Source organism: Cervus canadensis, chromosome 18 (genome assembly GCF_019320065.1).
Source record: "Cervus canadensis isolate Bull #8, Minnesota chromosome 18, ASM1932006v1, whole genome shotgun sequence".
Classification (NCBI taxonomy): Eukaryota; Metazoa; Chordata; class Mammalia; order Artiodactyla; family Cervidae; genus Cervus; species Cervus canadensis.
Window position 1 is genome coordinate 28,205,290 of NC_057403.1, and position 16,253 is coordinate 28,221,542.

Genomic DNA, 16,253 nt, shown 5'->3' on the forward strand with positions numbered 1-16,253 from the left:
TTAATGTTAGGTCCATGAATCCAGGTGAATTGGAAGTAGTCAACCAGGAGAAGGAATAGTGAACATTGATATTTGAAGAATCAGTGAAGTAAAATGGATGGGAATGGGCAAATTTAATTCAGATAGCCATTGTATCTATCACTCTGGGCAAGAATCCCTTAGAAGAAGTGGAGTAACACTTAGAGTCAACAAAAAAGTCCAAAATGCAGTACGTGGGTGCAATCTCAAACCTGACAGAATGATCTCTGTTCGTTTCCAAAGCAAAGCATTCAACATCAGAATAATCCAAGTCTATGCCCCAACCATAATGCAGGAGAAGATGAAGTTGAGTGGTCCTATGAAGACCTCCAAGACCTTCTAGAACTAACACCAAAAAAAGATGTTCTTTCATCATAGGGGACTGGAGTTTAAAAGTAGGAAGTCAAGATATGACCTGGAGTAACAGGCAAATTTAACCTTGGAGTATAAAATGAAGCAAGCCAAAGGCTAACAGAGTTTTGCCAAGAGAAGACACTGGTCATAGCTAACACTGTCTTCTAATAACACAAGAGACAAGTCTACACATGGATATCACCAGATGATGAATACCAAAATCAGATTGACTATATTGTTTTGTAGCCAAAGATGGAGAACCACTATACAGTCAGCAAAAACAAGACTTGGAGCTGACTGTGGCTCAGATCATGACACCTTATTGGGAAATTCAGACTTAAATTGAAGAAAATAGGGAAAACCACTAGGCCACTGAGGTACGACCTAAAGCAAATCCCTTATGACTATACAGAGGGGGTGACAAAAGTTTAAAGGGATTAGATCTGGTAGACAGAGTGCCTGAAAATCTATGGACAGATGTCCATAACATTGTACAGGTGGCAGTTATCATAACCATCCCCAAGAAATAGAAATGTAACAAGGGAAAGTAATCTAAGGGGGCTTTAGAAATAGCTGAGGAATGATGACAAGAGAAAGGCAAGGGAGAAAGGGGAAAATATAGCCAACTGAATGCAGAGTTCCTGAGAAAAGCAAGAGGAGAAAAGAAGGTTCTTCAACAATGCAAAGAAATAAAGGAAATAGATGGGAAAATGCTACAAATCTCTTCAAAAATTGGACAGATCAAAAGAATATTTCATGCTTGGATTAGCACAATAAATAACAGAAACAGTAAGGACGTACCAGGATCAGAAGAGATTGAAAAGTGGCAAGAATACCCAGAACTATAAAAAAAAAAACCTTAACAACACAAATGCTCATGATAGTGTGGTCACTTACCTAGAGCCAGGATTCCTGGAGTGTGAAGTCAAGTGGGTCTCAGGAAGCATTTCTCTGAACAAATCTAGTTTGAAATTAGCTAGCTTTGTTCCAGCTGAACTATTTAAAATCCTAATGGTGCTATTAAAGTGCTGCACTCGGAGACTGCTGATCCCCGTCCGTCCGTCGCCACCTACTCCGGACACAGAACATCCAGTCATGGATAAAAACGAGCTGGTACAGAAGGCCAAACTGGCTGAGCAGGCTGAGCGATATGATGACATGGCAGCCTGCATGAAGTCTGTAACTGAGCAAGGAGCTGAATTATCCAATGAGGAGAGGAATCTTCTCTCAGTTGCTTATAAAAATGTTGTAGGAGCCCGTAGGTCATCTTGGAGGGTCGTCTCCAGTATTGAGCAAAAGACGGAAGGTGCTGAGAAAAAACAGCAGATGGCTCGAGAATACAGAAAGAAAATAGAGACCGAGCTAAGAGATATCTGCAATGATGTATTGTCTCTTTTGGAAAAGTTCTTGATCCCCAATGCTTCACAAGCAGAGAGCAAAGTCTTCTATTTGAAAATGAAAGGAGACTACTACCGCTACTTGGCTGAGGTTGCGACTGGTGATGACAAGAAAGGGATTGTGGATCAGTCACAGCAAGCATACCAAGAAGCTTTTGAAATCAGCAAAAAGGAAATGCAACCAACACATCCTATCAGACTGGGTCTGGCCCTTAACTTCTCTGTGTTCTATTATGAGATTCTGAACTCCCCTGAGAAAGCCTGCTCTCTTGCAAAGACAGCATTTGATGAAGCCATTGCTGAACTTGATACATTAAGTGAAGAGTCATACAAAGACAGCACGCTAATAATGCAGTTACTGAGAGATAATTTGACATTGTGGACATCGGATACCCAAGGAGACGAAGCTGAAGCAGGAGAAGGAGGGGAAAATTAACCGGCCTTCCAACTTTCGTCTGCCTCATTCTAAAATTTACACAGTAGACCATTTGTCATCCATGCTGTCCCACAAATAGTTTTTTGTTTACGATTTATGACAGGTTTATGTTACTTCTATTTGAATTTCTATATTTCCCATGTGGTTTTTATGTTTAATATTAGGGGAGTAGAGCCAGTTAACATTTAGGGAGTTATCTGTTTTCATCTTGAGGTGGCCAATATGGGGATGTGGAATTTTTATACAAGTTATAAATGTTTGGCATAGTACTTTTGGTACATTGTGGCTTCACAAGGGCCAGTGTTAAAACTGCTTCCATGTCTAAGCAAAGAAAACTGCCTGCATATTGGTATGTCCTGGTGGGGAATAAAAGGGATAATTGGTTCCAGTCACAGGGGTTGTTGTGGGTACTTCTTAGGTTTGGAGCACTTACAAAGCTGTAGTAGAAATGGATATCCCATGGATATTGCATGTTAAACCATGTGTTATCTGTGGAATACTCAGACGCAGTGTGCACACTGTTGACTGCAGCTACAGAAGTGTTCCTTTAGTTGTGACCCAATTTACTCTGGATAAGGGCAGAAATGGTTCACATTCCATTATTTGTAAAGTTACCTGCTGTTTGCTTTCATTATTTTTGCTACACTCATTTTATTTGTATTTAAATGTTTTAGGCAACCTAAGAACAAATGTACAAGTAAAGATGCAGTAAAAATGAATTGCTTGATATTCATTACTTCATGTATATCAAGCACAGCAGTAAAACAAAAACCCATGTATTTAACTTTTTTTAGTTTTTTTTTTTTGCTTTTGTGATTTTTTTTTTGATACTTGCCTAACATGCATGTGCTGTAAAAAATAGTTAACAGGGAAATAACTTGAGATGATGGCTAGCTTTGTTTAATGTCTTATGAGATTTTCATGAACAATCCAAGCATAATTGTTAAGAACACGTGTATTAAGTTCATGTAAGTGGAATAAAAGTTTTATGAATGGACTTTTCAACTACTTTCTCTACAGCTTTTCATGTAAATTAGTCTTTTGGTTCTGAAACTTCTCTAAAGAAAATTGTACATTTTTGGAAATTTATTCCTTATTCCCTCTTGGCAGTTAATGGGCTTTTACCAAGTTTGAATACAAAGTTTATCATAACAGTAAAATACTGCTAAGATAACTACTACTGTTCCCAACCATGTCCTGTACTCCCCCCTCCCCCTGAAAATTTTTTTCAGAGACGGGGAGTTGATTGAAAAAAGTAATGTTGTTCCATTTAAAATTTTGGTATATGGCATTTTCTAACTTAGGAAGCCACAATGTTCTTGGTCCATCATGACATTGGGTAGCATTAACTGTAAGTTTCGTGCTTCCAAATCACTTTTGTTTTTAAGAATTTCTTGATATTCTTAATAGCCTACCTTCAATTTTGATCCTTTCTTCTATTTGTCAGGTGCACAGGATTACCTTTTTTAGCCTCTGTCTTGTCACCAACCATTCCTACTTGGTGGCCATGTACTTGGGGAAAAGGCCGCATGATCTTTCTGGCTCCACTCGATGTCTAAGGACACCCTGCTTCCTTTGCTTGCATCCCACAGACTATTTCCCTCTTCCTGTTCACTGCAGCGAATCTCTCCTGAGTTGATGAGATTGCGTTGTCTCCCTATACACCCTACCTATCCTGAATGGTCTGTCATTGTCTTTGCCTTTAAATTCCTTCCCCTTCCTCTCTTTAAATAATGATGGGGCTAAGTAATACCCAAAGCTCACCCTACCAACTATTTCCTCAGTACCTTGCAGAAAACACCAAACAAAAATAACCATTTTAAAAGAGGTGTATTTTTTTTTCTTCTAGAATGTAAGCTCCTCAAGAGCAGGGACAATGTTTTCTGTATGTTCTATTGTGCCTAGTACACTGTAAATGCTCAATAAATACTGATGATGGGAGGCAGTGAGTCTTGATGATAAGGGTGAGAAACTGAAATCCCAAATACTGTTTTGTTGTTTGTTTTATTATGACCTCAGATTAAATTGGGAATTAGCCCTCTGGGACAACTGTCCCAAATATTACATTCAAATAAAAGTGCAATGGAGAAATAAATAAATAAATAAATAAATAAATAAATAAATGAAGTGCTGCACTCAATAGCTCAGCAAATTTGGAAAAGTCAGTAGTGGCCACAGGACTGGAAAAAGTCAGTCTTCGTTCCAATCCCAAGGAAGGGCAATGCCAAAGAATGTTCACGCTACTGTACAGTTGTGCTCATTTCCCATGCTGGTAAGGTTATGCTAAAAATGCTTCAACGTAGGCTTCAGCAGTATGTGAATTGAGAACTTCCAGATGTATAAGCTGCATTTTGCAAAGGCAAGGGTACCAGAGATCAAATTGCCAACATCCATTTGATCATAGAAAAAAGCTAGAGAATTCCAGAAAAACATCTACTTCTACTTCATTGACTACACTAAAGCTTTTGACTGTGTGGATCACAACCAACTGTGGAAAATTCTTATAGAGACAGGAATTTCAGATCACCTTACCTGCCTTCTGAGAAACCTGTATGCAGGTCAAGAAGCAATGGTTACAACTGGTCATGGAACAATGGAATGGTTCAAAATTAGGAAAGGAGAATGAAAAAGGCCTGCTTCTTTAACTTATATGCCAAGTACATCACGGGAAATGCCAGGCTGGATGAATCACAAGCGGAAATCATGAGTGCCAGTGGAAATATCAACAATCTCAGATATGTAGAAGATGGCAGAAAGCTAAGAGGAACTAAAGAAACTCTTGATGAAGGTGAAGGAGAAGAGTGTAAAAGCTAGCTTAAAACTCAGCATTAGAAAACTAAAATCATAGCATCCTGTCCCATCACTTCATGGCAAATAGAAAGGGAAAAAGGGGAAGCCGGGACAGACTTTATTTTCTTGGGCTCCAAAATCACTGTTGACGGTGACTGCAGTCATGAAATTAAAAGACACTTGCTCCTTGGAAAGAAAGCCATGACAAATCTAGATAGCATATTAAAAAACAGAGACATCACTTTGCTAACAAATGTCCATGTAGTCAAAGCTATGGTTTTTCTAGTAGTCATGTACAGATGTGAGAATTGGGCCATGAAGATAAAGAATTTATGTTTTCAAACTGTGGTGCTTAAGACTCTTGGGAGTCCCTTTGACAGCAAGGAGGTCAAATCAGTCAAGACTGAAGGAAATCAGCCTGAATAATCCTTTAAAGAAATGATGCTAAAGCTGAAATTTCAATACTTGGGCTCTGATGTTAAGAGCCAACTAACTGGAAAAGATCCTAATGTTGGAAAACATTGAGTGCAGGAGGAAGAGGGAACGACGGAGGATGAAATGGTTGGATGGCATCACCGGCTCAATGAATATGAGTTTCAGCAAACTGCAGGAGGTAGTGAAGAACAGGAAGCCTGGCATTCTGCAGTCCATGGGGTCTCAAAGAGTCTGACATGGCTGAGCGATGGAACAACAACAAAAACAAGTACTGTTTGCCCCTGGTAACCACCATTCCTCTTTCTGCTTCTATGGATTCAAATACTTCTTAAAATAAAAAATACTTCAAAGATTTTTTAAATATTGTGATTGAGCCATGTAGCCTCTAATTTCTTAGTTCCCTGACCATGGATTGAATCCAGGCCCTTGGCAATGAGGAATAGAGTCCTAACTGTACCACCAGGGAATTTGTGGGTTTAACTACTTACCTTAGATATTTCCTTATGTGAGTGCGATAGTGCAGAAATTGTCTCTCTGTGACTGGCTTATTTTACATGCAATATTGTTTACTGTTTATACATTTTGTTGTATACAGTAAGATTTTGTTTCTTTTTAAAGACTGAACAACATTCCACTATGTTTATTTGTGTATATATCACATTTTCTTTAGGTATATATCTGTTGTTGGATATTTGGCTTATCTCCTTGTCTTGGCCTTTGTGAATAATGTTACAGTGAACCTGGGACTGCAATATGCGTTTGAGATCTTGATTTTAATTCTTTAGGATAAGTACCCAGAAGTGGGGTTGGTGGATCATATGGCAATTGTATTTTTCAGCTTTTGAGGACACCCTGTGCTGTTATGTAAAATGCCAGTACCAGCTTCCATTCTCAATTTCTCAATATCCATGCCAGTACTTGAGTATTTTGTTTTAAATGGCCTTTATAATAACCATGAAGTGATAATGATATCTCAGTGTGGTTTTGCTTTGTATTTCCCTGATAATTATTGATATTGAGCACCTTTTATACACAGATTGGCTGCTTTTTTATCTTGGGAGAATTGTCGGTTCAGGTCCAATGCTTATTTTTAATTGAGATGTTTGTGTTTTTATATAGAGATGTTGGTACATGTGCTTGCAAGCTAAGTTGCTTCAGTTGTGTCAGACTTTTTGAGACTCTACGGACTGCAGCAGGCCTGGCTCTCCTATCCATGTGATTCTCCAGAGAAGAATAGTGGAGTGGGTTGCCATGCCCTCCCTTCCAGAGGATCTTCCTGACCCAGCTATTGAACCCACGTCTCATTATCTTTCCTGCATTGGCAGGTGAGTTCTTTACCACTAGCGTCCCCTGAGAAGCCTCGTGTAGGAATCCTGCTTTATTTTGGACATTAACTTATCAGATATGTGGTTTGAAAATATGTTCCCATTATGTAGATGGCCTTTTACTCTGTTGATGATTTCCTTTGCTATTTGGCAGCCTTTTATTTTACATTGTCCCACTTGTCTTCTTTTTCGTTGCTGTGCTTTGGATTTAATATCCAAGAAATTATTACCAAAACCCATGTCATACCATTTTACCCCTATATTTCCTTATAATAATTTTACATTTTTAGGCATTATGTTTCAGGGCTTAATATTTTGAAATGTTTTGTGTGTGTGGTGTAAGATAAGAATCAGATTTCATTCTTTTCCTTCTCCAGATCCAGTGATTCCTACATCATTTATGGAAGAAATCATCTCTCTCCATTTTCTATTCCTGCAAGCTATGTCAAAGATCAACTGACTGCATCTGTGTATGTTGTGTGTTTTCTGAGGTCTCTATTATGTTCCACTTGTATATGAGTCCACATGTTGCTATCATACTATTTTAATGACTGCAACTTTGTAATATGTTTTGAAGTGAAGAAGAGTGGTGTCTCCAGGTTTGTTTTTCTTTCTCAATGTTGTTGTAGCTATTCAGAGTCCTTTGTGGTTGCATATGATTTTTATGACCATTTTTCTAGTTCTGTAAAAAGTGCCTTGGGATTTGCACAGGGACTTCTTTGACTGTTTATATCATTTTGGGTGATATGGATATTTTTAAAAACATTAGTCTTCCAATTCATGAATATGGGATGTTGTTCTACTTCTTTGTGTCTTCTTTAATGTTTCTCATCAGTCTTTTGTAGTTTTCAGAGTAGAAGGCTTTCCCCTCTGTGATTCATTCTACTACTATCTTTTCTTTTTTAACTTTTTAAAATTTCCTTTTTGGAGTTTTCATTTCTAGTGTACAGAAACATAACTGTGTGGTCCTCAGCATTGCCTCTGGGTATGCACTGAGGGACTAGGGTAGGTAGTGGTGACTGCTCATGCCAAAAGTGTGCACGTGCTCAGCTGTGGGTCTGTAGTTGAATGTACAGGACAGCGATATATGCACAGTGGAAAGGACAGGGCCTGTGAAAGGATCCGGGGTGGACTGCAGGCACAAGTTCAGTTGCTGAGGTCAGAGCTGGGGGCAGGTGCACGCCTGCCTTCAGGACCAGGACTATTTTGCTGCATGTATGTTGGCTGTGCTGAGTTCCAGGGAGGCAGAGCTGTCATGGGTCCTGTTAGGGAGGCTGGGGGACTCAGCGCCGGGAGTCTGAGACGTAAAATCCTGTGAGACCTTCTGTGCTGAGAGCGCCGGGCTCATGCAGTGGTTGCGCTGGCTGTTGGTTTCCTCCACAGCTCTCGCTCATTTAAATTCGTGCTACTGTTACAGGAAACACACTGACAGAGTGATTGGCCAAAGACAGCTTGGAAAGTAATCCAACCACCATAAAATCCAAGTCTGCAAGGCACACGGCAGAGCAGTTCTCCCGGGGTCCCTTTCCCTACTGCTTTCTACCCTGCCGCCCCTTTCCAAAAAGGTCTCTTGATCTGTCAGCATGTGTGTCTCTTCGGACAATTCATTTCTCAGTGTTAGTCAAGAACCCCCTTTTGAACTCTGGAAGGGGTCCCCTTCCTGCAACACTGCTGTGTTGCTTCAGCTTCTTAAGTGGACTCCTGAACTGTGTTAGAGCTTTGTTGTTTTTGTCATTGGTGGCTTAGAGATTGGGATCTCCTACTAAACCATCCTCCTGACATTACTCTGTATATGTTTTCAAATCCGTTTCTCACTTTCTACACACCTCCTGCTGGCAAGTGAATCAAGATTGCCTTGACTCTAAAGGTCAAATGAATTGAAATCTTATCATTATTGAGTCTTTAAATATGTAAGCCTCGTACATGTCTACATTTAATTATGACTTTTACTTTACTCAGAAATTAATGTTTTGCAAAGTTTCCGTTTTATAGGTCTTGCACATATTTTATTAATTCCCTGTCAAAATATTTTGTTTCTGGTGCTATTATGAATGACATTTTACTTCAATTTAGGATTGTTTGTTGTCTCTATGTAGAATACCCTTGAGTTTTTATATATTGACTTGTATTTTACAAATATGCTAACCTCATTTATATGTCCCCTAGTGAAGGAAATGGCAACCCACTCCAGTATTCTTGCCTGGAGAATTCCAAAAGCAGAGGAGCCAGGCAGGCTTTAGTCCATGAGGATACAAAGAGTTGGGCATGACTAAGTGACTAATACACACACTTATATGTACTAGTGGTGTTTTTGTAGATTCTTTAGGTTTTTTTAATGGATGTTAAATTTTTCAATTTTTTCCTGAATGTTTTGATATATGCTTTTACTTCTTCCTTTCCAGCCTGTATTTCTTTTGTTATACTGGTCAGAACTGCCGGTAAAATGTTTCAAAAAATCATGAAAGTGGGCTTCTTTGCCTTGTGCTTGATTTTAGGAGGAAAGCATTCAAACTTTCCCCATTAGATATTGTCAGTTATAATGTTATGAAGTATACTTTTCTCTTAGTTTATTGATGTGTTTTATTATGAATGGTTTTATTTTTAAAAATTTATTTTTAATTGGAGGATAATTGCTTTACAATATTTGTTGCTTTCTGCCATAATCAACATGAATCATTCATAGGTGTACACATGTCCCGTCCCTCTTGAACCTCCTTCCCACTTCCCAGCTCATCCCCCCACCCCAGGTGAATGTTTTAATTTTTAAAACATATTTTCTGCATTTGTTATGAAGATCATATGACTTTTCCCCATTATTCTGTTAATATGGTGAATTAGATTGATTGACTTTTAATGTCAAAACAAACTTGCTGTCCCAGGATAAACATCACTTATGTTTATGTGCCACTTCTTTTTTGTGTGTCCAGATTATATTTGCTAAAGTTGTGTTAATTTTGGGGGGGATTTATGTTTATGAATGGCATCAGTTCATCGTTTTCTGGTAACACTTTTTCTGAAAATATGTGAGAAAATACTGGCCTCAAGAGATGAGTTGGGAAGGCTCATTTGTCCTCTGTTTTCTTAAAGCATTTATATAGAATTGATATTATTTCTTTTTTGCATAGTTTATAAAATTCACCTCTATATCTAGGGGCCTGGAATTGTCTATGTGTAATGGTTTAACTAAAATTTATCTTTTCTAACAGATATAGAGCTATTCAGGTATTCTCTTTCATATTGATTCACTTTGTGTAATTTTTGTCCTCAAGAAAGGTGTATGCTTCATCTAAGCTATCCAGCTAATTGGCATAATTAGTCCTTCGTGTTTTCACATTTTTATATTTGTGTATCTATAACGTCATCCTTTCTTTTATTTATATGATAATTTGTGTCTCACTGCTTTTAAAATAAGTAATAGAGATTTATCAGTTTTTTTTTTTTTGCTTTTTCAAAGATCGTGGTTTGGATGGTTATTGATATTGCATTTTTTTTTTTTTTTTTGGCTGGCTGTGTTTTTATCACTGCACATGGGCTTTCTCTAGTTTCAGCAAGTGGGAGCTGTCTGCTTGTACAAGATGGATCCTAGGATCTGCATGCTTCAGTAGTTGCAGCATGTGGACTTAGTGTGCGCAGGCTTCAGTGTTAGTAGCTCCCAAGCTCTAGAGCGCAGGCTCAGTAATTGTGGAGTACATGCTTAGTTGTCCTGCAGCATGTGAGATATTCCCAAGCTAGAGGTCAAACACATGTCCTCTGTATTGGCAGGTGGATTCCCAACTGACAGCACCACCAGGGAAGTCTGATATTCTTGTTTATCTGTTGTCTACTTTGATATCATCAAACTTTCTTCTGTACTGCTTTGGTTAATAAATATAGTAAATGTTTAGTACAAACAGTCATTCAAGCATCATTACCTTGTTTCTCATTTTAAATGAACTTCTCATAACATTTGACCATCATATATGATATTTGTTGAGCTTTTTATAAATGCACTTTATTGTGATCATGAAGAACTCTTTATTCCCATTTTCTTTTTTTCTAAATCACAAATAACTGCTTAGAATCATAAACTCTTTTTTTCTTCATCAGTTAAGATGATCACTCAGTTTTTCACTTCAGTCTCTTTATGTTCCTGATCTTGGCCTGTGTCAGCTTGCCCATGCATAGTAAAGCCAATCTATTGACATCGGCTTGTGGTGAAGGAAAATTCGGTGTTCACCACCAAGCAAGGAGTCCAGGTAGGTAGTACTTCAGGGGTCTGAACTCCCCAAAGGCTTTCAGGGAAAGGCTTTTAAAGACAGGCTGAGGGAGGGGGGATTGTGGGGTATGTGATCAGCTGGTGGAGTTTCTTGTGATTGTTTGGTGATCAGGGAATCGGGAGTCAACATCATCAACCTTCTGTTTCCAAAATGACTGGAGTCTACATTCTGTGGGAAGCATACAGTTAACTTCTTCCACCTAATGGGGATTTCAGTATCTTCAAAAAACCTGCAAGGATATGGTACAGAATATTATGTATGGCCCTTGAGGAGTAACTGAAGGTCCTTGGCATTATTTAATGGCTCAAATATTATTATATTTTCTTGCTTGACTGGTTTTCTTTCTGCATTTTCTCAGGTATCTGATTCAATGTACTCCTTAGAATTTGGGAAAGGCCTAGAAGACAAAAGTGTTTCTACAGACAAAAGGCATGTGGAGGACATGGTTGGGAGGTGGTCTGTTGTGGGGAGACCTCTTAGGGTCCTGCTCAGTTGTATTTATGCCATTTATTATATATATTTGTAAAGCTAAGGTATGTTTGTGTTCTTTGAATAAAAGAAACTTTTAAAAGGAAAATATATATTTTTGTACTTTGTTAGTAATATATTACCCTTGCTCATACTTTGTGATTACCTGCATGTACCTAAAAAACCTCTGTATGTTCCAAATCCTTAAGAAAAAATGAAAGTTCTTCTTCCCATGATTGGACACAGAGAACAATGTATTGATCTGCCTTTCCCCTCTCTAGAGCGATATCACCTAGAGCTGCCCCTCCTTCTAGACTCCAGTCTGGAATGATGACTTTCCAAACCCAATGCAGTGGGTGTCCCGAATTTCCCTTAGTTCATCTTGGGATCAGACGTCTTCCCCTTTCTCAGTCTGTTCTCGTGTGTTAGTGAAGTACATCCTCCTGTACATTCCTGAGAGAAGATGCAAGGAAGGAGAATTATTTGACTGTTAACCTTTTTGGATTGATACCTTCCTCAGGATGGAAATCTAAGTTTGCTTTAGAAATTTGAAGACACTCCTCTGTTACGTTCTAGCTTACAGTGGTGCTATTGAAAGTGCATGTTTTGAATGCAAACAATTTGGAACCATGAAGTGCAACTCCAGGGACCCTGATATTAACCATTACATCACACTGGCCTCCAGCTTCCTTCTTGGAGGATGTTTACCTGAATGTATGTGTTCTGTGCATGAAAGAGGTGGGGAGTAGGGTTAGGGGTGTCACTGATTCCACATAGATATCACTTACCTCTTTTTATCAGTTACTTCTTTTCAGTTCGGCAGCTGTATTTACATTTACCCATTGCAGTGGTCATGTCTCTGTAGCCCAGAGCTCTTTGGAATTAAGTAGGAAAAACAGGCTCTGTCTTATTTGTTAGATATGGATTTTTCTGCCCATAGTCACCTCGTCTTTCTGTGCTTTCTTTTCTCTGAAAATGTGTTCTATTCCATCACTAGGTGATAACACCATATTGTTCTTTTCGTCCTTATGGGGCCATAGTTTAAAATTCCATTACTGTCTTTTTCATGGCATGTTGAGAAGGAGAGCAGAATGAGTCATTTATGGTTTACTTTTTATTTTCCACTCCAAAGCAGTCAGACGGCTCAGGAGTAGAATGTTTCATAAGCTTGTATTGCAACCACATAGCTGTGCACCATATCGCCCCATTGTGCAAAGTCTCCCTGAACTTGGATCATCAAGCAGAATCCTGCCTTGACTTATTCTTTCTGGCCTCTTCTCAGGGTCTTTCTCTCTCTCCTTCTTTTTGAAGTCTTAGAAAGTATTTTTAAATTAAACTTAATTTTTAAATTGGAGGATAATTGCTTTATAATGTTGCTGATTCCATGGTTAAGAGTCTGAATTCCAATGCTAGGATGCAGGGTCTTCTTGTGGCAGATGAAGGATCTTTCCTTGCAGCCTGCAGTTTTTGCTCTAGCTGTGGCACAAAAGTCTCTGTCGTCCCATGGCAAGTGGTATCTAAGTCCTTTGATCAGGGGTCACACCAGCATCCTCAGCATTGGAAGGCAGATTCTTAACCACTGGATCACCAGGAAAGTCGCATCAGGGTCTCTTTTTGTTTGGGCCTTCTTCAGTTATCTTGGACTTGGTTCTAATTTTTTCTCTCGGACACTAGACCAAAATCGTTTAGGGATTTCTGTTATTTATTATTATTACTTCCATGCCTGTCCTGAAGAAATGTAGAATGGGCTAACCCTTCACGGATTGAACATGGAAGATGCTCCTGAGACTGGGCCAGCCCTGTGTGTTTTCTCAGAGCTGCCTCTGTGATAGAACCGGTGATGATGTGGCTCTGGGCTTGTCCTGCTATCATCTGCAGGGCCTCTTCACTTGGCTGTGTTGTGTTGACCATGCTAGTTTCTGTGCTCCAGCTGCCAAGATACACAGGCCTCATTGCAACTCTACAGGCTTTACAAGTGGAGCCTTTTTGGCTATTAAGGAGTGAGTTTGCTGTTACCTCAGTAACCTGGAAACAGACATGATGAATCCATGTGTGTGTTTTCTATGGTGACCTTCTGAGTGGAAGATGTGTTTCTGTCATCTACCTTGTCTGTCTGCTTAGGATCTGCTGAGCACTGTTGCATCCTCGGGTGCCTGTTTGGGGCACATAAAAGAACATCTGACTCTTCCATATGAACCCCTTCATGTGTTTGAAGCCTCTGCTGGGTTTTCTGTGTTCTGATTCCATGAGCATGCCAGCCTAAAGATGAGTATAAATATGTTATACCATTGGAGCTATATTCAATATAGTAGAATATATTTAAAAAGTATTTTCAAGGTAACTTCCAGGTCTGATGGTAACACTGAAGCAGTGGATGTATCTCTGAGGGCGTTTGCAATCATGACAGCAAGGCTTGTCCTCAACTGTGGCCTGATTCTGGCCTTTTCCTTGTTGGAAGCTTGTCTCAGTCCTAAAGCTTCTATCCTGCCACCCAGATCTTGCTCCTATCTCTCTATGACTTTCTGGTTCCCAGATCTTGATCCATGGAGCAGTGTGTGCTTCTGCCTGAATTCTGCCATCAATTCCTAAGGCCTAGGGTCAGGGTGCACCCTGAAAACACCTTGTCCCAGCAGATTGAGAATATCTCATTGCAAGGTCCACAGAGAAATACAAGGCCAGAAAGCATCTCCCTCCCCCAATCAGGTTTCTCTTCTCTGAGTAGGGATGTTCCTGTTCTCTGTGATGCCTCTGAAGCTTCAACTATGGTATCCCTCTCCCTTTTCCCTTCTGTCGTTACTGGGTATCTTTCACTTGAATTCCTGGCTTTTCTGATCAGGGAGATGGAAATAGGACACCATGAGATTTGTGTTCCCATCAAAGGTGACCCAGACACAGGGACGTGGGAGCAGGTAGGTAATTAGGAAGGTGATGTCAGGTGCCTAAGTGAGGAACCTCGCAGTGAGCCTCCCAGTGGTTTGAAGGAGGGCAGGGAAACCCAGTCTAGTATTCTTGCCAGAAGGATCCCATGGACAGCGGAACGTAGCTGGCTACAGTCCATAGGGTTGCGAAGAGTCAGACACACCTGAAGCAACTCAACACCAAACACCAGTGGTCCAGCAAGCTCGCAGGTGCTGGAGAAGTCCACCAGGCAGGTAGGCAGATGCAGGAGTTTGAGGAGGGGAGTGTCTGCAGTGGGGGACTATCCCACAGCTGCAGGTAAACTCAGGTTGGCCTAGGTGGAAACGAAGCAGGGCTCCTGTGATCTCAGAGGGAAGTCATGTGAGAATCAGAGATCCAAAGCCACAGGTTTTAGACAGGTACCTTCGCAGCTATCTGAGGTTCGGTTGTCAGACAGAAAAGGATTTGGGAGAAATCAGATGCTGCCTTTTCTACTAACCCCAGATTAGATAAGGGTGCTGTAGATTAGAGGAAGGCAGGGAAAGTGGGGGGGGGGCAGTGGGCAATATGGAGGTGTCTCCCCAGCAGACTCAGGAGTTCTGGGCAGCTGAGCAAGAGCCAAAGATGGATTGTGTCTGTCCCAGGAGGACCAACTGCCCCTCACTCATCTCCACCGAATCTTTGGATGGGTCCCGTCCCACCTGTACACTCACTGTAGAGCAGGGCGAGTTTATATCCAAGACATTGGAAGAGGCACCTAATTTATCAGGGTGTCATCTCTCCTTTCTGAAGGCCTGGAGCTTTCACATCAGTTGGGTGGGAGTGGGATGGAATGCACATCCTGTGTCAGATAATGAACAGGTCCCTGCTCCAGGACCTGTTCACACCAGCTCAGCTCACCTTAGCTCCCACAGAGGCATGACTCCATCTTAGAAAAGACCCCAGACAGACCCTGGTTTTGATGGAGTGGTGGGCAGAGACAAGGGCCCGGTGTCACTCTGGGCAAGGAGACCTTCCCCGCATCCCTCAGGGCTCCCTCCACAGGGAGAAGCAGCAGCTCTAGATCACCTTGTGGACCTGTCCTAAGCCTTCTCCTCATGAGGACCTTAGAGATTCCCCGTCCTAAACCCAGCCCTTTGGGGTAAGCCCAGGATACTCTGACCTGTAGGGGAGCCGTTGGATGGGAAGAAGCTCTTAGAGATGGGGTGGAGTCGGGCAAAAAAGAATGAGACATCGTGAGCATGGGGCCCTGTTCGTGGGCAGGCAACAGAGACACAGGAGGAGCAAGAAACCCCAGGCCCCTGGATGTCCACTCTGAGTGTGAGACTCAACTCACTTTGTGTTTATGTAGAAGCAGCTGAGTCCACAACTGAGGGGTTGGATTAGGATAAACTGAGGCCCAAGGAGTGACAGCGTTCAGCACACGGACCTTGACCCTTTGTTCTTCCTCTCCTGTCAGGCACTTAGGACAAGGGCCATTTGTCAGTCATTATTTCAGTATGGCCTTACCCCAGACTTGGATATTGGAGGGAGTTCGGTTTCTAAATGGACATCAGAGGCCTAAAGAAGGACTGTAATATGTGCACAGTCATAGGGTGATTTAGCTGAGCTCATCTCTGGAGCATGGATGGGTGGGGAAGGCTGTGTCTCTTCAGCAGATGCTGTACCCCCTCTGAGCCTCAGATTCTCTCTTGTAAGATGAGCATGACTACTCCTATGCCTCAAGGTTGCTGGGAGGCTGAAATTTGGTGGAATATGCATTTGGGTCTTGGTGACAGAAGTGAGCAGACACTCAGGCGGATATGACAGAAGTGATCAGACCCTCTAGCTGATATAATGATCATTACTCATGCTCCACCTGTTGAATTTGTAGAGA

General features: G+C 40.8%; 1 protein-coding gene across 1 annotated transcript; it reads left to right on the forward strand.

Annotated features, from left to right (window-relative positions):
• Positions 1-1,413: 1,413 nt before the first annotated feature.
• Positions 1,414-4,296, forward strand: LOC122421214 (14-3-3 protein zeta/delta-like). Its single transcript, XM_043437084.1, has one exon. It carries the CDS (start codon positions 1,468-1,470, stop codon positions 2,203-2,205), a length of 738 nt encoding a protein of 245 aa, XP_043293019.1. The 5' UTR covers positions 1,414-1,467; the 3' UTR covers positions 2,206-4,296.
• Positions 4,297-16,253: the final 11,957 nt, after the last annotated feature.